General features: G+C 37.3%; 1 protein-coding gene and 1 pseudogene across 9 annotated transcripts in view; one reads left to right on the forward strand and one right to left on the reverse strand.

The window, feature by feature from the left end:
• CACNA2D1 (calcium voltage-gated channel auxiliary subunit alpha2delta 1) overlaps positions 1 to 20,866 on the reverse strand; it is a 484,525-nt gene that overhangs the window by 376,142 nt on the left and 87,517 nt on the right. For all 9 annotated transcript variants that reach the window (XM_044386064.3, XM_026504644.4, XM_044386072.3 and 6 more), the window contains exon 3: positions 7,184 to 7,300. In XM_044386064.3, coding sequence (XP_044241999.1) covers positions 7,184 to 7,300 — 117 coding nt within the window. The remainder of the gene's footprint in view (positions 1 to 7,183; positions 7,301 to 20,866) is intronic.
• On the forward strand, positions 11,878 to 15,354 carry LOC113265638 (actin-related protein 2/3 complex subunit 1A-like; annotated as a pseudogene).

Below are 20,866 nucleotides of genomic sequence, written 5' to 3' on the forward strand. Positions count from 1 at the left end.
CATATGCAGCTTAGGACTTCATTTTTAGAATATGAAGGTACTTCATGCCTTCTGTTTTTTCTCAATGTTAGTTAGGAAGGCCCTAGGTTTTATTTATCAGCCATTTCATTTACCCACAACAGATTCTTTTTACTTTTTCTTACTCTGATCCCTCAAGTCTTTAGTATGGTCCTGAAGATCCCACAGCCCTTTCATTCTTCGCATAAAACATTAACTTCTACTTTACCAAGAGAGAAGTAGTCATTGAGTATGACTTTCAGATTTTCTGTATCTGTGAAGTTTTTATTCATATTTAATATCCCTTTTGTCTCAAGTGAAAAATACCACTATTTTTTCAAAGATAAATCGCATGACTCTGATCTTCTCTATGCCTGCTTTTTCTGGAATCAATCTTTAGAGTTTTTTTTCTTATTTTCGAATGTCATAGGTTCCTTCCCTTCTGTCTATAAACATGCTAATACGCCCTCCATTGTCAAACACAAACAGAAAAGAAAAACAAAGTCTTTAATAGTACTCCATGTTTCTCTTGCACTGTGCTACCAAATTTCATGAAAACACAAATTTCTTTTTTTTTTTTTAAAGATTTTATTTATTTATTCGACAGAGACAGAGACAGCCAGCGAGAGAGGGAACACAAGCAGGGGGAGTGGGAGAGGAAGAAGCAGGCTCATAGCGGAGGAGCCTGATGTGGGGCTCGATCCCATAACGCCGGGATCACGCCCTGAGCCGAAGGCAGACGCTTAACCGCCGTGCCACCCAGGCGCCCCTAACAAATTTCTTGATAATTTCTCACAACCTAATCACTTTTTAACACTGTAGCCTTTTTTCTGTTCCAATATATTCTAATGAACGTGTTCTCACAAAAGTAAACCAATGATTCCTAACACCCAAATACAATACATTTTTTATTCTTCTTTGAGTGTCTGAAGAATTTCACATTTCCTCCTGTATCTCTTTCGACCCAGTTTTCTGAAATTTCTTCCTATAGCTCCAAGTTAAAAGCTCTAGAGATATAGGCCAGGAATCTGTATTTTAGCAACCTCTAGAGGCATTTCTGACAAACATGAGAGAGACAGAACTATGGGTTTAGTAGTTAAAGAAACATTTTAAAAACAACCAATTCGGTTAAACAGCAATAATCTAATCCTTCCAGAAGAAAGACCCTATCTTAAGAGTCACTGAAAACATTTGTCATTTTCTTTTTTCATTATCTAATCATAAGCTCAATATCAAGGTTGAAAAAAGACTTGGGCATATTACAGTATTTAAAGCTTTATAATAAATTGGAGTAGTTTTAATTAAAGTTACCAGGACACCAGAGGGAGACAGGATACACCATAATTGGAAAAGTATCACTACAGAAATTCAGTTATTAAAATCTTGATCCTATTTTCTTTGAGCAAAATGTCTGGAAAGCTTCACTGACTCAGCAGGTCTCCTTGGCCACGCAGGTTGACGAGCCATGAGCCCAGTGATTTATTTCATTCACCTCCACCTTTCAGAAGGCACCACTAGAAGTTGGATCATTTTGCTGAAGAGATTTCTCCCATGAACTATTCATATACAGTTGTAGATTTTTCAACCTAGACCAGGCTGAAATAAATGTTGGTAACAATGTTAAATGGTTACTGTTGCTCTGGGGTGTTCTTCTGGAGGGGGTTGTTGCTTGTCAACACTCTTTGATTTGAGTCTGTTTTAGAATAATTCAATAATGTTGGCAATTAAAAATGTTAATGTTGATTAATGTTAATATTCATCACATTGAACCATTTTCTGAGACACAGATGTAACAAGTGCCAGAAAAACAGTCATTTAGCAGATGATTTCAGAAATAAATTTGTTGAAGTAATTACCAGTGTGGGCTTAGAGGGGAAAAGAAACCGTAGACAGATATCCTAAAATTGAATTCCACCACTACCTCATACAAGTCTGTATCTGTTCAAGTCTTGAACAAGAATACTGGTCTGGTGTGAGTTTCCTCATTTATAAAACAAGAATATGTTTAATGTGCCTACCTCATAGGCCTTCTGTAAGAGCCTACTGAATATCAGTCATCAGAAACATGTTTTTATATAGTCATAAAGACAAAACAAAACAAAAAAACAACTATTTAAGTACAAAAGTCTGTTTTGCTTTTATAAAAGACATAGTTTTAGGGCAAAAGCAACTAAAACTTTTTATATTGATTTCTCTTTCAGCTCTAAGGCTGGTTGAAAGAACAGATAAAAAGACAATAGCATAAAATGAATGTGAATAAAATGTCAAAATCAATGCTGAAATTGAAAAAAAGAAAATCTTGGTAGGAATAGTTTAGAGTCAAACATACAAACAAATGCAAGATAAACAAAAAGCAATAAAATAGTTTTAAATCAACAAGCTGTTGATTTAAAAGGCTCAAAACCATAAAATCTCTGTACATGCATGCATAATAAAATATATCACAGATGTTGAAAAGTAATCATTCCACTAAATGGAAGGAAGGAGGGAAGGAAAGGTGAAAGGAAGGAAGGAAAACAAATTCAGGCAGTTCAATTTCTTTAAAAAAAAAAAAAAAAAAAAAAACCAAAAAACTGAATTATCAACCTAAACTGGCAATTTCTTCAGTGGATATGTGAGTAAACAACCAATCCAAGTTACTTCTTCATCTTAGGTTGCTAATCTTGATACTGAAGAATAGAGGTTTAAAATTTTCTCACATCCAAATAAAAAAGAAAAATTTTTCAATACTGTATATTTTACTTCACTAAGCCATTTTTTGAAGATGGCTAACTGATATAGGAGTCACTTAAAAAAAACTCATAGCCCTCCAGAATATTCTATCAACTGGAATATCCTTTTTTTTTTTTTTTTTTTGAGTAATCCATTAAGGATTTTTTTTTTCTATCTTAGGATTTTTCCTTTTACTTTTTAAATTTAAATTCAATTAATTAATATATAATGCATTATTAGTTCAGAGGTAGAGTTCAGTGATTCATCAGTCTTATATAACAGCCAGTGCTCATTACATCACATGCTCTCCTTAATATCCATCACCCAGTTACCCCATCCCACTAGCCCCTTCCCCTCCAGCAACCCTCACTTTGTTTCCCATGGTTAAGAATCTCTTATGGTTTGTCTCCCTCTCTGATTTTGTTTTATTTTTCCCTCCCTTCCCCTATGATCCTGTTTTGTTTCTTGAATTCCACATATGAGTGAGGTCATATAATAACTGTCTTTCTCTGACTGACTTATTTCACTTAGCATAATACCCTCTAATTCTATCCATGTCATTGTAAGTGGCAAGATTTCATTTTTTGATGGCTGAGTAGTATTCCATTGTGTGTGTGTATGTGTGTGTGTTCGTGTGTGTACACCACATCTTCTTTATTCATTCATCTATCGATGGACACCTAGGCTCTTTCCATATTTTGCCTATAGTGGACACTACTGCTATAAACATTGGGGTACAGGTGCCCCTTAAAATCACTACATTTGTATCTTTGAGGTAAATACCGAGTAGTGCAATTCTTAATCAATCTGAATGAACAGTAATTTATAGCATATTCCCTAGTCTTCATTTCTTCCTTTTTATGATTATATACTTTTTTCAGGCCAAAGGATATATCTGTATAGTAGGTAAGAATACAGATCTTGAAGTCAGACACACCTGAATTTGAATGCTCTTCCACTCTTGCTAATTCAAAGTACAGTTTTTATACTGGAAGTATCAGTATCACCTGGGAGCTTATCAGAAATGTAGTATCTCTGGCCAGGTCTACTGAATAAGCTTGTACATTTTAACAAGAGCCACAGGTGAAGTAACAGTCATTAAAATTTAAGAAGCACTGACATACATTAACTATTAGATAAATTTCCTTGAGCAATTGAAAGGATTTCTCAAACACCCAGTTTTCTCATTGAAAATGACACTAATAATGATGTCAAGAGCTTAGTATTATTATGAGAAATAATTAAATAATGCTACTTAGTAAATACTCATAAGGTCTAACTGGTATTAAATTTTATCTGCCTCAATTTTGTACATTCATGATATTTTTCCACAAGTATATTTACTTGTGGAATTACATTGGCATCCCACCCAGATAAATTAAGCCCATTTAGTCAAGAAGTCTGAGTATAAGCCTACAACAAAAATAGAAGTTAATTAATAATGCCATCTTGCATTCATTTACAGTACAATGTAGCACCTGTTTTTCAATTAGCCTCAAAACATTTCCTTTTGAAATAATGTGTTTTCTCTTTTTGTGGAGTCAAAAAAGTTAAATAAAGAATTTAGTCTAAAAACAAACATGACTCTTTCTCCCTGACATATAATCTAACTAATTCCACATTTAATTAGTTATTGTGATTTCTGTATTCTGCCATTCACGCATTTAGGATAGTCACTGATCCCCCACAGGATTCAAATAACGTACCAGGTGTCTAGAGCTTCAATTCCAAATGATAAAAAAGGAAATCTCAATAGGCTCCAATTTAATCCAATTAAGGCAAGATACATCATATTTCATTCTGCGACCATTTTTCTTGGGACTTTGATGTCCGGATTATCTACTTCTTATATTTGGAAGAAAAAGGTAAGCTGATAAAAATTAATATAATTGGAATCCTTTTCAATTGTCATTGAGTGAATATTAATCACTTAAGTAGAAAGTATGTATTTTTATTAAATAAACTTTTATTGAAAACACACTTTACATTTGTAAATGATGCGTAAAAATGGTATTTACATACCCAAAATTGAAGAGAATGCTTTCAATCTTCCAGTAATGAAAACTTATTTTACCATGGATAACTCATGTATATATTTCTTAAAAATTAAATGTGTCAACTTATGGCAATATGGCATTTCGAATATTCCAAAGAACTCTCCTTTTACATTACAACAAGATCCTGGATATTTTAAGAAACATAAAGATTTATAAGTGCCAGAAAAGCAGGCAAAATTTCTGAGTGCCAAGATATATATAAAATATAGTAAGCTAAAACTCTGAACGGTGAGTGATAAGTAAACAGGAAAATCAGAGTTACCCTGGGACAAACTCTTGTAACAGTGTTGTGATTTGTAGACTAAGAAAAGCTAAACATAACCTCCAGCATTATATCTGACAGAAGATGTACAGGAACTTTACAATGGAAGTTTAAAATATTATTGAATAGAATAAGAACTTGCTTGATGGCAAAAATAGTCTATTTATAAATCAGAAGGACAAAATATCATATGACATCAATCTTCCCAATTTGGTCTGAGTCAATGCAATACCAATCAAAATCCCAGTAAAGATCTTCTTGGATAACAACATGCTGAATCTAAAACTTAGATTACATGTGAAGGTTCAAGAATACTCAGGATTCTTCTGAAGAATATGGTGAGGGACTGGGCCTGCCAGAAATCTAGCTTGATAACTGGAGCTCACTGGGGTAATGCAAGCTAATAAATGGCCCTGGGTAAATTGGTCAGAAAAACATTTAATTTGAAGTGCAACCTAGGGGCGCCTGGGTGGCTCAGTTGGTTAAGCACCTGCCCTGGGCTCAGGTCATGATTCCAGAGTCCTGGGATCGAACCCCACATCAGGCTCCCTGCTCAGCAGGGAGTCTGCTTCTCCCTCTGCCTCTCCCCCTGCTTGGGCTCTCTCTCTCTCTCTCTGTGTCAAATAATTAAATAAAATCTTTATAAATAAATAAATAAATAAATAAATAAATAAATAAATAAAAATAAAGTGCAACCCAACACTATGTACTGACATTAGTTGCAGGTAGACTAAATAAATCTGAAAGACACAGAACTTTTTAGAATAAAATATATAAGAAATGTTTATGACCTCAGGATAGGGAAGGATTTCTTAAAACACACACCCTGAAATACTAATAACATTTTTTTTACTAAATACCTTATTTTTATAATAATATTTTTTTATTATGTTAGTCCCCATACAGTACATCCCTGGTTACTAAAAACCTTTTTAAAAGGTGACTGTGACTACATTAAAATTAAGAACTTATTTTATCAAAGTACACCACCAGGACAATGAAAAGACAAGTCACAAGCAAGTCAAAAAAAGGTATTTGCATTACACAGAACTTAAAATGGGGTTACCACCAAGAACACATAACCTACAAATCAATTTTAAAAATTAAAATATGCAGACGATATGAGCAGATATTTCACTAAAGAAATAAAAACGGTGAATGGATATAAAGTAAGATGTCTGCTTCATTACTAAGAAGTAGAGGTACTACTTTACATCCATTTGACGGCCTACAGTTAAGAAGTCTGACATGGCCATTTATTGGTCAGAATACGGATCAATGGGGACTCGTATACAGCTAGCTGATGTATAAACTGATACAACTATTTTGGAAAACGATTTTCATACTTTGTGAGTACCCTACAGTTTATTAATTTTCCTATCGTGTATATAACACCCTACAGGTATCCCTGCATTTATGCACCAGGAGACTTGTTCAAGAAAATTCAACAGCAGTATTCACAGTAGCACTCAACTGGAGATAATTCAAATAATAATTTGCCAACAGAGAATAAATGACCCAGTTGAGATACACCTCACAAAATAATTTTTAACTCTGTATAAGAGTGAATTAAAGCCAAGTGCAAACACCCAGATAAATCATACACATGTAACGTTGAGGGAAGAAAGCAGGTCGCCAACAGCTACCTACACAACATCGTGATTTCAATAAAGCTGAAAAACAAGCAAACTAACAACCACCGTGTTTCGCAAAACATTTATGTGAGATATATCTATTTTTAAAAAGAAAAGAAATGAGTATTGGCCACCTCTGGCAGGGAGGAAGAGTGACAGCAAAAGAGACAATTACAAAGGCAGCTTGAAGGGTGCTGGCAATATTTGTGGGTTTTATGTTGTATCATAGATTTAAACATGATTAATACACCTCCTAACTTACACATGGATAAATAGACGTATGTACCAATTAAACATACTGTTCCTATGTTATAAAATCATCTAACATAAAAAATAAACTAATAATTAGAAATACACTGATTATTTTGGGTTCCACAATGAAGCTATGATATCTCACCTTTTATGCACACGTTACATGGACATCGTTTCCAAAGTAAAGAAAGCATACTAAAGAAAATAAAGTGTGAAAAATAAACAAGTAATGGAAAATAATAAAAGGAGCAGGTCCAATTTAAACTCACCACCAGAGCTTTAGATCTGTTGCTCAGAAGCTTCTCAATATCCCTGGCTGCAATTTCCACCAGCTGCCGTGCATTATTTGGTTCCACGGTATACAAATCTTGATACTTCTCATAAATCTGCGTGAAGAGAAAAGAAAGTTAATAAGAATAATTGTTTATATGGTTCATAAATTCACGGTAGAATGTATTTTAAACCATAAACAATGATTAGAAAGACCCACTCGTTCATTTTGATCTTTTTGGAATTTGGATATGTTAAAAATATATATGTAAATAAAAATTCGCTATAAGACCACCAGCTAGTCAAAATAGCATGTCAACAGGTTGTAAATATCTTGTAGCACAATGATCTAGTGTATGCAATTTTTTAAGGTTTTTTTTTTTTTAAGATTTTATTTATTTATTTGACACAGAGAGAGTACAAGCAGGGGGAGCGGCAGGGAGAAGGAGAAGCAGCTTCCCACTGAGCAGAGAGCCCGATGCGCAGAGCTTGATCCCAGAACCCTGGGATCATGACCTGAGCCGAAGGCAGACGCTTAACCGACTGAGCCACCCAGGCGCCCCTGTGTATGCAATTTTGTGACCTGAGATGGTACCTCCCCAAAATCAAAACCTGGTATTAACTGCCATTGGGATTTTTTTTTTTTTTTTTTTTTTTTAAAGAAAGGCCATGCTAGAAAACAGTAGGATGGAGGCATGGCAGGTCAGGCTTGGAGGATGTGTGCAGTGAACCAAAGTAGAAGGAAGGGGGAAGTTATAATGTATTAAAGGAGACCTCCCACGGTTTATCCCCAGCTACAACCCCTGAGATTACAATGTATGCTGCTAAACCCTATGAATAGAAGAAGAGGGAGAGAAAGAGAGGAGAGAAGGGAGCAGGGGGGAGGAGAGAGAGCAAGAGAGAGAGAGCATGAAACCCCTGCTAAGTTTCATCCAGGTAACACAGAGAGCTTTATTACACAGAGGGACTGAAGGTCACTGAGGTCTGCATTAGAGTTCGGTTAAATCTGTAATAGTGCAAATATTTTTTATTAGCAAACTGCATCTTTAGGGTTTTGTTTTCTTTGAATCACTGAATCAAACTACGCAGCAAAAGAAGCCTATAATTCGGCCTCACATCAGTGTCTATAGAAGGATTTCCCTGGAGTGGCATAAGACGCACCCGTCCTGCACAGCCTGCACACTCCAGGGGTGGGGGTGACAGTAAAGAATGGGGGATGGGGGAAAACAGTGTCCATGCTTGTGGCTGCAGGGCTGAGCCGAGTAGGAAATCCCTTATGCACCCAACAGATGGGTTGCACATGCATGACTAAACCATCTTTGAAAGCCAGGGACTGGCAGGTTTTTACCATCTTAGGAGAAGTGAATCCAGGCACATGCAAGGAACCAGCTCAACCCTGCTTTTTCTGGCAGAACTCCAGCTTTCTGCGATACTACCAACAGGTCCTATAGCCCGGTTCCAGGTGACCACGGATGCTACTGGGAAACACTGGTTTCAAGTATACACAGATGCATATGCTAACATTTATTGTAGCAGAACACGTTATTTTCACATGAAATTTTAATTGTTTAAGTCATTCAAACTTAATCATTTGAAGAGACTGACATCAAACTTTTACTCCGAAAAATTTTTGACTTATTCAAACTATGAGGTTTTTCCCATACTCATTTGAATTTTGACCCTGTAGGTTTATCACCCCAACTATTCAGGGCACAGTAATCTAGTCATATAAAACCTCCATATTCATTTTTATTTGGAATTCCTGCATATTACTGGATTGCTTAACACTTTCTGCTGAGGGGCAAATTATTGAGTCCTATTTTAAAGACCAGGTTGTCCATGAACTACTCCATTCAGCCCAAGGCTCTCTCTTTCATTTTAGCCTAACATGACATCCAGGAACATGAACTCCTGAAAAGATTAATTGATTTGGGATGCAAACAGATAAACCTCAACATCACCATAATTGATTCAGGACATTTAGTTCTTTGCAGCAAAACCAATAAAGCTAATTGGTGTGAAAGGCAGTCGTGCTTTGTGCCATTAATATGGTGTTCATTTCTGTTTGAAGTCTGCCCTTCTTCCTGTGGTATGGGGACTACGACAGAATTCAGAGTTGGTAAAGATCATTTCCAAATACACAATCTGTACTTTGCATTATGTACTAAACGTAAGGTCACTTATGAGGTCACTTCCTACGTATGCCAGATATATTACAAGTTCTTTAAAGAACGAATGGATTACGAATCAGAGAGAAACAATTAAGTATATGCAGATACTCTCAAATATATAAAGAATATTCTCTCAAATTGATTCTATTTTTTAATTTCAAATGCTTAGAAAAAGTTTAAAAAACAGTATCTAACTCACAAATAAACTTTAAATAAATGAAGTCAAGGAAAATTACATCTACAGCCCCAATATAAATATCCTGTTGTCTTTTTCATGTATAAAAGCACATCTGAAATGTTTTCTTGGTAATAAAAATTAATTAAAACCATAGAACAGCCCCACCACTAGAAGCAGTTCTTGCTTCTGGTTTTAAAGACTACAATATTCTTCGTTATTGCAAAAGGTACTGCGAAGGCTCACAGAAGTCTCCTGGTATATGTTTAGTAAAAGTTTCTGGAGGAGAAGGGCTCAAGTGGATCTTTAAGATTATATATTTTTACAAAGTACATACATTTATAATTCCTCCTGCCACTAAAATAAACCCCATTTCTAAAATATTTAACATGTTAACGTGATTTTTTAAAACAGAACCTTAACAATACTTCTTTTTCTCTTAATAGTCTCTTTTTTCTTTTTTTTTTTTTTTTTAAGATTTTATTTATTTATTTATTTGAGAGTGTGAAAGAGGGAGCACACAAATAGGGAGGGGGCAGAGGGAGAAGGAGAAGCAGACTCCCCGCTGAGCAGGGAGCCCAACACAGGGCTCGATCCCAGGATCATGACCTGAGCCAAAGGCAGACGCTTAACTGACTGAGCCACTCAGGTGCCCCCTTTTTTTTTTCTTTTTTAAAAATAATTGTCTGTTTTACCATTTTATCCAATCTCTTTCCAGAAAAAAAGGAAAAAAAAGAACACAGTGTGAATAATATGAGTTTTTGATACCAGACAGAGCTCCATTCAAATCAGATTTCAATTCCTCTTACGCTGTGTGACACTGGCTTCCATTTCTTCTACTAGAATGTAGCATATAATGAGAATCCTAGACAGGATGTTTTTCCTCCTGACGGATATACTCATATGTCTTAATTTTTCTGCAGTTCAAATCCTCTCACTTCCATCCATGCCACAAGTCTTGACAGAAAGAGTATCTGTCACCTGTCCATTCTTGCTTTCTTACAAATCTTAATTAACTGGCTTTAATGACCATTCACTATTACATTCATAGACAACAGAGAATACAGTTTCTCTTCCTTTTTTCACTGGAAACTTCTAAATTTTTGCTCCAAGTCCATAGTTCCAAGGTAATCTTCAGAATGATACATTTAAAAATAACCTCAAGTATAATATTTAAAAAGTGACGCCAATGATTGATGTAATTGCTTCATAAACATACCTAAAGAAATATTTCAGAAATCATAATACTTACTATCATGCCACAGAATAACACAGATACCCCAGAGATGCTTACTGCAAGCAAGGTAGGCTTCCAAGTTATGGAAGACCTAGAAGACTGTATTGCAATCGCTTTTAGGCTTCTACTCTATACCAGTCTGCGGTGTTCCACATACACTATATCTTTACTCACTTGAAGAAACCTCAAAAATACATTTAATTAACCATTGTATTAGTGAGAATACTGAAATTCAGGCTTTGGAGTATCAGAGTGGAGGCAGTTTGGTTCCCATTTCACATTGTAAAGGTGAAAACCACTGCCCGAAGCAGCTGAAGGTAAAATGGTAATGTGGCATGTTTAGGCAAAGCGGATGTGCAATACCACTCGGCCCTGGATCTCCCTGGTCTTCAGCAGGATGTGGAAAAATAGGAAATCCCATTGCGATGAACAAGAAAGGTAGCTCAGCATTAATCTGTCTGCTAGGAGACTGCGTCAGTGCAGAATCAAGGGAATCCCAAAGCAGAGCTTGAGAGACGGACAGCAGGGAGCAGAGTTCCAGCTGAAGGTTGATGGCACAAACCACCCAGAGCCAAGGCGCCCTAAGGAGGCTGAAGAGATTAGCCAAGTTCTCAGTAGCATTCACATTCAGTATCTATGCCAAGAGCACAGAAAAGAGCAAATATACTACACATCTTGTCACATGTTTGCCCTTGCACCCAGATGCCAAGGAGCAAAGTCAAGAAAACTAGAGATTATTGGGAGGGAGTTGGGACAGAAACCTTGAAATTCTGAGACTAAGTTTTTTTCCCCCAGGTGAGAGAGAATGGCAGCTCATGAGTAAGTTCCATAAAGAGAAACAGAAATTTCTGCATATTAAGTCTTAAATATGTAAATTTTGGCAACCCCTTCCCTCCCATGGAACTTGTCCCGAGTAAACAATCCACATTTCTGCCATGCCCACTTTCATCTTCCTGAGACAAGTTTTCCGTTTGACAGTCCCTGATGAAAGAAGAGTCCTACATGTTTCCTTACAAATGGGTAGCAATATTCTAATGTATGACCTTGACCTTGGCCCCTGACTAATTGCATCAGGACATATCAGAACTAGAGCAGCTAACTTCTTATTCAATGGCCTGTGAGGAAACAGGTACGAAAAATTTGTATAAATGATGAAAACACACTGAACGAATCACATTCTTTCACTACATGTGGCACAATAGTTAGGGGCATCAAGGGCAGAAGAAGCAGACATCTGACTAGTGAAAGGAAAGCAGCACTCAGACAGTACTGAGTGACAGAAGGGATGGCTATCCCAAGGTATCCACATGCTAATCCCCAGAACCTGCAACTATATGCAGTTACATGGCAGAGGGGAATTAATTTTGCAGATGAAATGAAATTTTACTAATCAGGTGAACTGAAAAGAAAGAGGTTATCCTGGACAGTCTTGGTGAGCCCAATGTCATCACAAGGATCCTGAAAAGGGGAAGACGTGACTATGCAAGAGGAAACCAGAGAGATCGCAACATTAGGAGAAATCCAATGTTGCTAGCTTTGAAGATGGAGGAAAGGGTCCATGAGCCAAGGGAAAGACTTTCTGATCTATAGGTTGTAAAATAATAAATTTGTGTTATAAGCCAATACATTTTTGGTGATTTGTTACACTAACAATAGAAAATTAAAACAATGGGGGGCGCCTGGGTAGCGCAGTCGTTAAAGCGTCTGCCTTCCGCTCAGGGCGTGATCCCGGCATTCCGGGATCGAGTCCCACATCGGGCTCCTCTGCTGGGAGCCTGCTTCTTCCTCTCTCACTCGCCTGCTCTGTACCCTCTCTCGCTGGCTGTCTCTCTGTCACATAAATAAATAAAATCTTTAAAAAAAAAAAAAAAAGGAAAATTAAAACAGTGAACTATTTGTGAAGAGCTCCCAGCTGACAGTTAACAATAATAATCAGCCTCTGGATAATAAGTCTATAATAACTCCTCGAGTGATTCACTCTTCCAAAAAATAAAAATGCTAAGAAAGACCCATGCTTTGAAAGTTGTGATTAACATTATTAATTACTACTTTGCACCTTCATTTCATTACTCATTCGATTCATTTCATTCATAGGAAGAATGAGCTCTATTGTGAGAAATGTACAATTTCTGTTCGACTTTACAAAATAAGGAAATTATCTCAGGACTCCTATTATGACCCTCACAATAATGTAGGATCCTGAGCTAAAAATATCAAAATAAATGTGCACACACTGTCCAAAACTATATATGAATTGGATGAATGAATATGATCCTACCTCATAATAAGGAGAGGGATTAAAAGAAAATGTGACCAAACTCCCACCATCGTTCTCATTTCACTGCCTTTATTGGCTAGCAGGAGTACATTCTCGCATCTTCAGTACTAATAATGCAGGCAGGCAAAGAGATGCCTTGTCACCTCAACTGCTTTAGAGACTCACAAAATCAATTTCACTTACTTTTACTTAAATTTTGCAATGTGGGATGGCTTGGTTATATTTTTTTTCTTCTTTATTAAGTGTTTTGTGGGCTTTTGAACTACTTGTTCCCTAGCAACTGAGAATGTCTTGTTTCTAAAAGATGTATTAACACAAAAGAATGATATAATGCTCTTTCATGGTCACTTTTAAGATCAAAGTTCCCTTACCTTAAGAAATTTTGCAATGATTCACAACTATAATAAAGTCCTTCTTTTTATTTATCATAAGTTACATCATCAGACAAGCTGGCCAACAGAAAGAGATGTTCAGATATGTGAAGAATCCTTCATCTAAGGTAAAAAATAACTAACGTCAATTCAGATCTAGTGTTACTAGAATATATTTTACCAACAACAAAGAACATTTTTTAAAAGTCTATCTTCCTCCATTGAAAATTAGCGCAGTTAAAAAAAAATGAATACTGCCATAAAAGAATATGTAGTATTTACTAATTAACTCCTGATCTCCTCAAACACTCCCCTTGTCCTCTTTAATTAAAATACTAAGTGATGTTATCTCAGAAATAAATGTCAAGTTTTGAAAATCCCCCCCCATTTAATACTCTCTAATACACTGTCAGTTGCATTTAACACAATTGGTAAAAATCACTTTAAATTATAGCCTTTTCTTTCCTTTCCCCTATAACCCAGCTTTCTGAAATAGGATAATACCTTTGAATTTTTCATGGCTTGAGATTTCTATTCAGCTACCTTTAAGCAAATGCAAACATCATAATCTAACAATTTACTAAGTATCTCGTTTGTTATATATTTCCTATTTCCTTTAACCAGAATGTAAATTTTGAGAGGACATTTTTGCCTGTTCTGTTCACTGGTACAGCCCAACATGTAATACAGAGCCTACAAGGGTTAGTTACTAGTAACACTGGTAACTAGTAACCAGTAGATACTAGTTACTGCACCTAAGCTTTGCTAGGAATGTAAATGCTGACTTACAACAAGTTCCTCCTTGTATTTTAAAATTAGTATTTATTTTGAACCTAAAAAAACAATAAAGCTATGTAAGGTGCTATGCGATTAACTAATGGAATATAAATACAACACCACAATGATAATTAGATCCCAAAAATAGAGTAAATACGTAAAATAAGGTAATGATCAATATGAAGAAAATAAGTGTTTCACTGAAGAGGTACAGAAAATTGTGTTGTCAGAATTCAGAGGAAAGTAAAACCACATGGGTTACGATAGACAAAAAGATGGGATTGCAGCCACACTTTGCAGGATATATGTATTAATAAGGGAGGAAATAAATCAGAATGTGTGTGATACAATGAATTATTGGAAAATATCGATTGAAAGGCAAAGTGAGACACTGTCATGGACAGCTATAAAATTCAGGGTATTTCCTCAGCTTGGACTGGCATTCCAACCATGTTTGGCTGGCAGCAGGATCATTGATTCCAAATGCAGAGTGTTTTCTGCCTACATTCAAGCAGTGGATGAAAAGCCAACCAGCATGCCCTGGGGCAGCGAGATGGCTTTTGGTCAGCCCGTGTCAGAGTTCGGTGGCAGCGGCACTGGTGGCTGGGTGCGTGGGGTCAGCTTCTCTGCCCGTGGGAACAGCCTGGCCTGGGTCAGCCATGACAGCATCGTAGCCGTTGCCAATATGTCAAAAAGCGCGCAGGTCTCAACTCTGGAAACAGAGTTCCTGCCCCTCCTGAGTGTGTCACTTGTCTCGGAGAAGAGCACTGCAACTGCGGGCCATGACTGCTGCCCCGGCTCTTTAACTGGGATGACCGTGGCTGCTCAACCTTCATGTCCAAACTAGACATTCCGAACCAGAGCATCCGGCGTAACATGTCTGCCATGGAATGCTTTCGCACCACGGACGAGAGCCACGACTGGGGACCGCAACCCAGCCTTGGAGACACTGCACCAGAACGGCATCACTCAGTGTCTATGAGGTGGACAAGCAAGACTGTCACAAAGTCTGCACTACTGGCATCGATGGGAGCCATGAGCATTTGGGATTTCAAGACCTCCATCTTCCATCCAGGGCCTCCGGATAATGTGAAGCTGATTGAGCCTCCCAGAGCCAGCATGACAAACTGACAGACTGACAAACTGACAAACGGGCTGACGCAGCCCTGCCGTGTGCGTGGGGGTGAGGACAGCCAGTCGCAAGGAATGCTGAAGACATGTTTCGCGAAAACATCGTTTGTGTGTTTTTGTTTGAATATAACTGGTGACAGTGTTGGTTTTTTAAAAGCAGCAGTGATTTGGGTTTTTTTGCTTTTTGTTTTTGCTATTTCATTCCATTCTTGACCAAAGCTGCTCTTTGTTTATTATGGAAAATTGTCACACTAACTTAAAGGAAAGGGTAGGAGATACGTAAATTGTCTGTAAACAATAAATAAGAATACTGAAAGTGGGGAAAAAATTTAGGGTAATGGTTTATACCTTACAATATGGTCAACCCCAAGCTATCTTATTCAGAACTTCTAGGAAAATCAGCACCTTAGAAAGAATTCAAGATATAACACTGGCTTACTACGAACATCATTTGAATGTATGTATACACACCCATGTAATTATACACATATACAGATATACACATATACACATGCATACACATATATAATTGATCATGTTCTCAAATTTATAGTGCTTATATTTCTGATGATATATAAGGCAAACTGGCATTCAAAAATCAAACACAAGAGTTCAATGTTTCCCTACTCTTTCCACTCTTTCTACTTGATATGATACACCTTTTTAGCTGAGACAGTATCACATTTCAAATGAGACATTATCTTTAAGAAGAATATTTAAGAAGAATGAAGTCAGAATTGGAGAACCTTCCATGGCATATATTGCTACTCATTCTAGTTCTTATTAACAATTTGATGGTGATGCTTTCAAGCTTGCATTAAAGATGGTAGAAGGTAAGTAAAAAAGGAAAAAAAAAAAAAAAGGATGGTAGAAGGACCAGAACAAGCACCAACCATAAACATGCCTATGCTTTCTCCATACTACACGGAGGAACAGACGCTAATATTTAAACACAAATGCCAGTGAAATGTAAGGGCTCATTCCTGGATCACAGTAACTAAACTATAACAAAGACTAAGTTGGGCAAAAAAAGATTCATAGCAAGAAATCCTCAGTTTTTAGCTTGGAGACATTTCACACATAAGGTAAAGAGTGAGTTTATCTTTAAGAATACTCAGAATCAGGGGCACCTGGGTGGCTCAGTCGGTTAAGTGTCTGCCTTCAGCTCAGGTCATGATCTCGGGGTCCTGGGATGGAGCCCCGCATCTCATCAGGCTCCCTGCTTAGTGGGGAGTATGCTTTTCCCTCTTCCTCTGCCCCCTCCCCCACTCACGCTCTCTCTGTCTCTCTCTCTCAAATAAAAATCTTTAAAAAGAAAAGAAAGAAAGAAAAAGAAAGAAAGAAAGAAAGAAAGAAAGAAAGAAAAGAAAAGAAAAGAAAGAAAGAAAAGAAAGAAAAGAAAGAAAGAAATGAAAAGAGGGAGGGATGGAGGGAAGGAAGGAAGGAAGGAAGGAAGGAAGGAAGGAAGGAAGGAAGGAAGGAAGGAAGGAAGGAAACTCACTCAGAATTAGGGGTGCTTAGATGGCACAGTCGGTCAAGCACCCGACTCAGGGTCCAGAGATTGAGCCCCGCATCAGGCTGCATGCTCAGCGCAGAGTTTGCTTCTCCCTCTCCATCCCCCTCTGCCCCTCCCCTTCTCAGATAAACAAAATCCTTAAGAAAAATAAACACTCAGAATTTAAAAAAAAAAAAAGGAATACTAATGATTAAAACAAGAAAAGCATTAAGAAGCATAAAATAAGAAGCCACCTACTTGGGTTTTTTTTTTTTTTTTTTTTGTCTATTAATTCCAGAGATGACATTTTAATCTAGCCTCTTTCCCTTCACATATCCGGAGCTATATATGAATTGTATATGCATTTTGAGCAGCAAACTCATACGCAATTAAAAGGGAAGAGATCATACTAGATTCCATTAAAACTAAATTAAAAAATAATTAACCATAGGCTGAGTGAGTTGCTTGCTTAATGTCCCTAACCCCAAACGACCCAAATTCATTTTACTGCCAACAAAAGAATTTTAAAAAGCGGCACTGTTTAATTTGTTCTTAACCATTATACCTTATTAACAAATGGCTTTTCTAAAGCAAAAGTGCTACCTACCAATGCTGATAGACAACTTTACACATTTATGTTCATTTAAAGAATTCCACACATTTGGCCTTGCCTCAAACGTTTCAGTCCTTCTAGAGCAGTTTTTCAAGCTAAGCACCACAGACATTTTTACCAGGTAACTCTTAGTTGTGAGATGTCCTGTGCATCGCGGGCGGTTTAGCAACATCCTGGGCCTCTGCGTACTAGGTGCCAGGAGTACCTCCCCTCCCCCGCTTGTGACAATCACAAATGTTTCCAAGCACTGACAAATGTCCCCTGGGGGACAAAACTGCCCCTGGCTTAGAACCACAGCTCTAGGTATAAAGACAACAAATGTCTTCAGGGAAAATAAATAATCAGAAGCTGTATGTTGTATACTGAGAGCGGGCAGTAGCAAACGTTGGTCTTTTATGCCATTCATCTTCATTGTAGAGGAGCTACGGCTTGGTTATATCTTTTAGGGGTTCTTAGCTTCCATCTTCGTTGTATGGCTCGGAGACAAGAAAAGAGCACAGGCAGCATTCTATCACTCTCTCTGCAATTAGTATTACCAAACCATTAGATTGCTATTTGGAAAAACAATGAATAATCAGTTATCCCTCAAGTACTAGTATAACTTAAGTGTTAATTACTGATTGATATTGGAACAGATTGATAAGGTAAAAAAAAGAAAACATTTTAATAGTCTTTCACTATTACTGTTTGTGAACACACTTAAAAACCTGTTAATATAATACTGAAAGTCGCCATCAGATTAGAAATCCCCTAGAGTTTATTCCATACCTTTGAAAATGAAAGTACTTAACCACTGTTTAAAAAAAAAAAAATTAGCTTCTTACTTTAAGATCTCCAGTACGAGGGTAAAGGGAATCCATATTCTCTACTGATAGTAGTATCTGCAGTCAAAATAGATTTCTGTCTACTTAGAGAAAAAAAGTGTTTTTCCCCCTAAAATAACTACAAGCTCAAGTTGCCTATGTAATTATGGTAACTCATTTGGTTACATTTCATCATTGAGAGAATAGGCAATTCTAAATAAAACCAGAATATGAAATAACAATAAATAGTTATATTTGAAAAGTGATTATACTATTCTTACAAAGTAGTTCTATTACTTTTTAAAGTAATTGTGTTACTTTTATAAAGGAATATGAATATAAAACTACATATTAACATGTAGTAAGCATTTAACTTTTTCATAGCATCTTCTATTGCTTTCGTGTTTCATTTCATACTCCCTTTTACCCCTGTAACATTTCTGTAAGGAAGAGAGGGTGTTAGGATCTGTCTCACTTGACAGGCAGGTACCAGGAAATCCAACACCATCCAGGTACTTAGCAGCACTCCCCAGAGGAGAAAAGAAGATCCCAGCCCTTGTTGCCTCTGCATCTTGCTGATTCCCTAGTTGGAATCACCAATGATTAATTATGTTCTGCTCTGGAGTATCTTCTTTTGTAAACAGATTAATTTATTAAACTCTCCACCACCTAGAAAATTAATATTCTATTTACATAAGTGACGTGACCACAATGTCAACGTAAAAGCATGAGTCTGTTAATACCATGAGTTACTAATGAAAAGAAATTATTCACTTAAAACACTTATGTAAATACTAACTTAATTAAAGATTACTGAATGCTCAATATTTAGACACGTTTCATATTGACAGGTTTGAGAGCATACTGAAATATGAAGGTATTGATTTTCACATAACTTGAACTCAGGAATTCACAACAATGAATCAAAAACCAGAAAGTTCTAAGATGATGCCATTGCAGAATGGTATTACCTTCAAAAATACACTTCCGGGGGCAGGATGGAAATAATCCACAAATTTTCTTAAGTATGCTTGCATATTCTAGGCTAACATGCTAGAGACCCAGACAGAATTTGCATCTAAGAAGAAAGCCTTGAAACAAGGTGACAGGCATAATTTCCACTCTCTTAGAAAGCTAAAAGGATACGATAATCTCCATTAAGAAAAAATTTGGATTCCCATACCATCCTTCATTGTCAGAAGATACAACACAACATTAGAATTGAAATAGAAGGAGAGTATAGAGCAGTGTCAGATGATGTGGGCGAAGATTTCAAAATACACATATTGTTGGGAATAACTATAGGAATAGTCACTGCGCCCTACATAAACACAAGATGAGTCTGGGAAGCTTAAAAAGCATCAAAAAAGAAAAAAAAAAAAAGAAAGAAAGAAAACTGGAAGAGAGACCTGGTATCGTATGTAGGATGGGAAAGGAACAGGGAAGAAAATGCAGCAGAGAGAGGCTTGGGATTAGTGTGATGTCCAGAAGGCTGCAAATGTCTATGCCTCCAGCCACAGGGAGCAGAAGATATAGAGCGAATCAGGCCTTGACTGTCCCTGGGCCCCAGGGTGAGGCATCCGGTGAGGCAAGTGAGGACCCAGCGCACAAAATTTCAGGAGCTACTCACTCATTCTGAGAGTGGCGTGAGTTTACGATACTCCACACCAGCCTCCTTCAATTCTGCATCCTCTGAACCTGTGCCTCACCTCAGTCCAGATTCAGTGGGTCCCCCCACCCCACCTGACCCCTACCAGGAAAAGGACCTATTTGGAAAAACTCTACCCTCTTTCAAAATATAGTCTTCACACCTGCTTCCTAATATCAAATATGTTCTGCTTAGAGATGAAAGAGTTACTACAGACTTAATGTGAATGATAACCATCAGTCCCTTTTTGTTTTTGGGTTTTTTGGTAATTAAGAGGAGGCTGTGAGAAAGTCTTGTGCTCCTAAAGGGAAAGGGGGAGGTACAAAGAAACAGAACAAAAGACACAACAAATCTCCCGGAGGCTTGTGACTTGCTTACAGTGTCATGATTTGCTTTCCCCGGAACAGGGTCAGTCAGGTGGGGCGACCGAGGATCTCTGACCTACTTGCAGAGTTCTGTTCTCTTCGACTATCACTTTTTGTAGATTCAGAAGTGTATTTTATAGAAAAACAAACAGAAGTTTGTATTTATCAATCTATTTAAAAAAAAACTTTTTCATGGGGCATCTGGTGGCTCAGACAGTTCATCGACCCCCTCTTGATTTCGGCTCAGGTCTTGATCTCAGGCTTGTGAGATCACACATGTGACTCAAGCTGGGCTTGGAGCCACTTAAGATTCTATCTCTCAGGGACACGTGGGTGGCTTAGTTGGTTAAGCGTTGGATTCTTGATTTCAGCTCAGGTCATGATCTCAGGGTCCTGGGATCAAGCCCTGCATCGGACTCTGCACTCAGCACAGAGTCTGTTTGTCCCTCTCCCTCTGCTCCTCCCTGTGCTCTCTACCCCCCCCCCTTTCAAATAAATAAATAAATAAAAATCTTTTTTAAAAAACTCTCTCTCCCCCTTCCTCGGCCCTTCCCTCCCCCACACATGTGCATGCTCTCTCTTGGAAAAAAAAAAAAAAAACCTTTTTCATAAAACAAA

This window comes from Ursus arctos, unplaced genomic scaffold (genome assembly GCF_023065955.2).
Source record: "Ursus arctos isolate Adak ecotype North America unplaced genomic scaffold, UrsArc2.0 scaffold_3, whole genome shotgun sequence".
NCBI lineage: Eukaryota > Metazoa > Chordata > Mammalia > Carnivora > Ursidae > Ursus > Ursus arctos.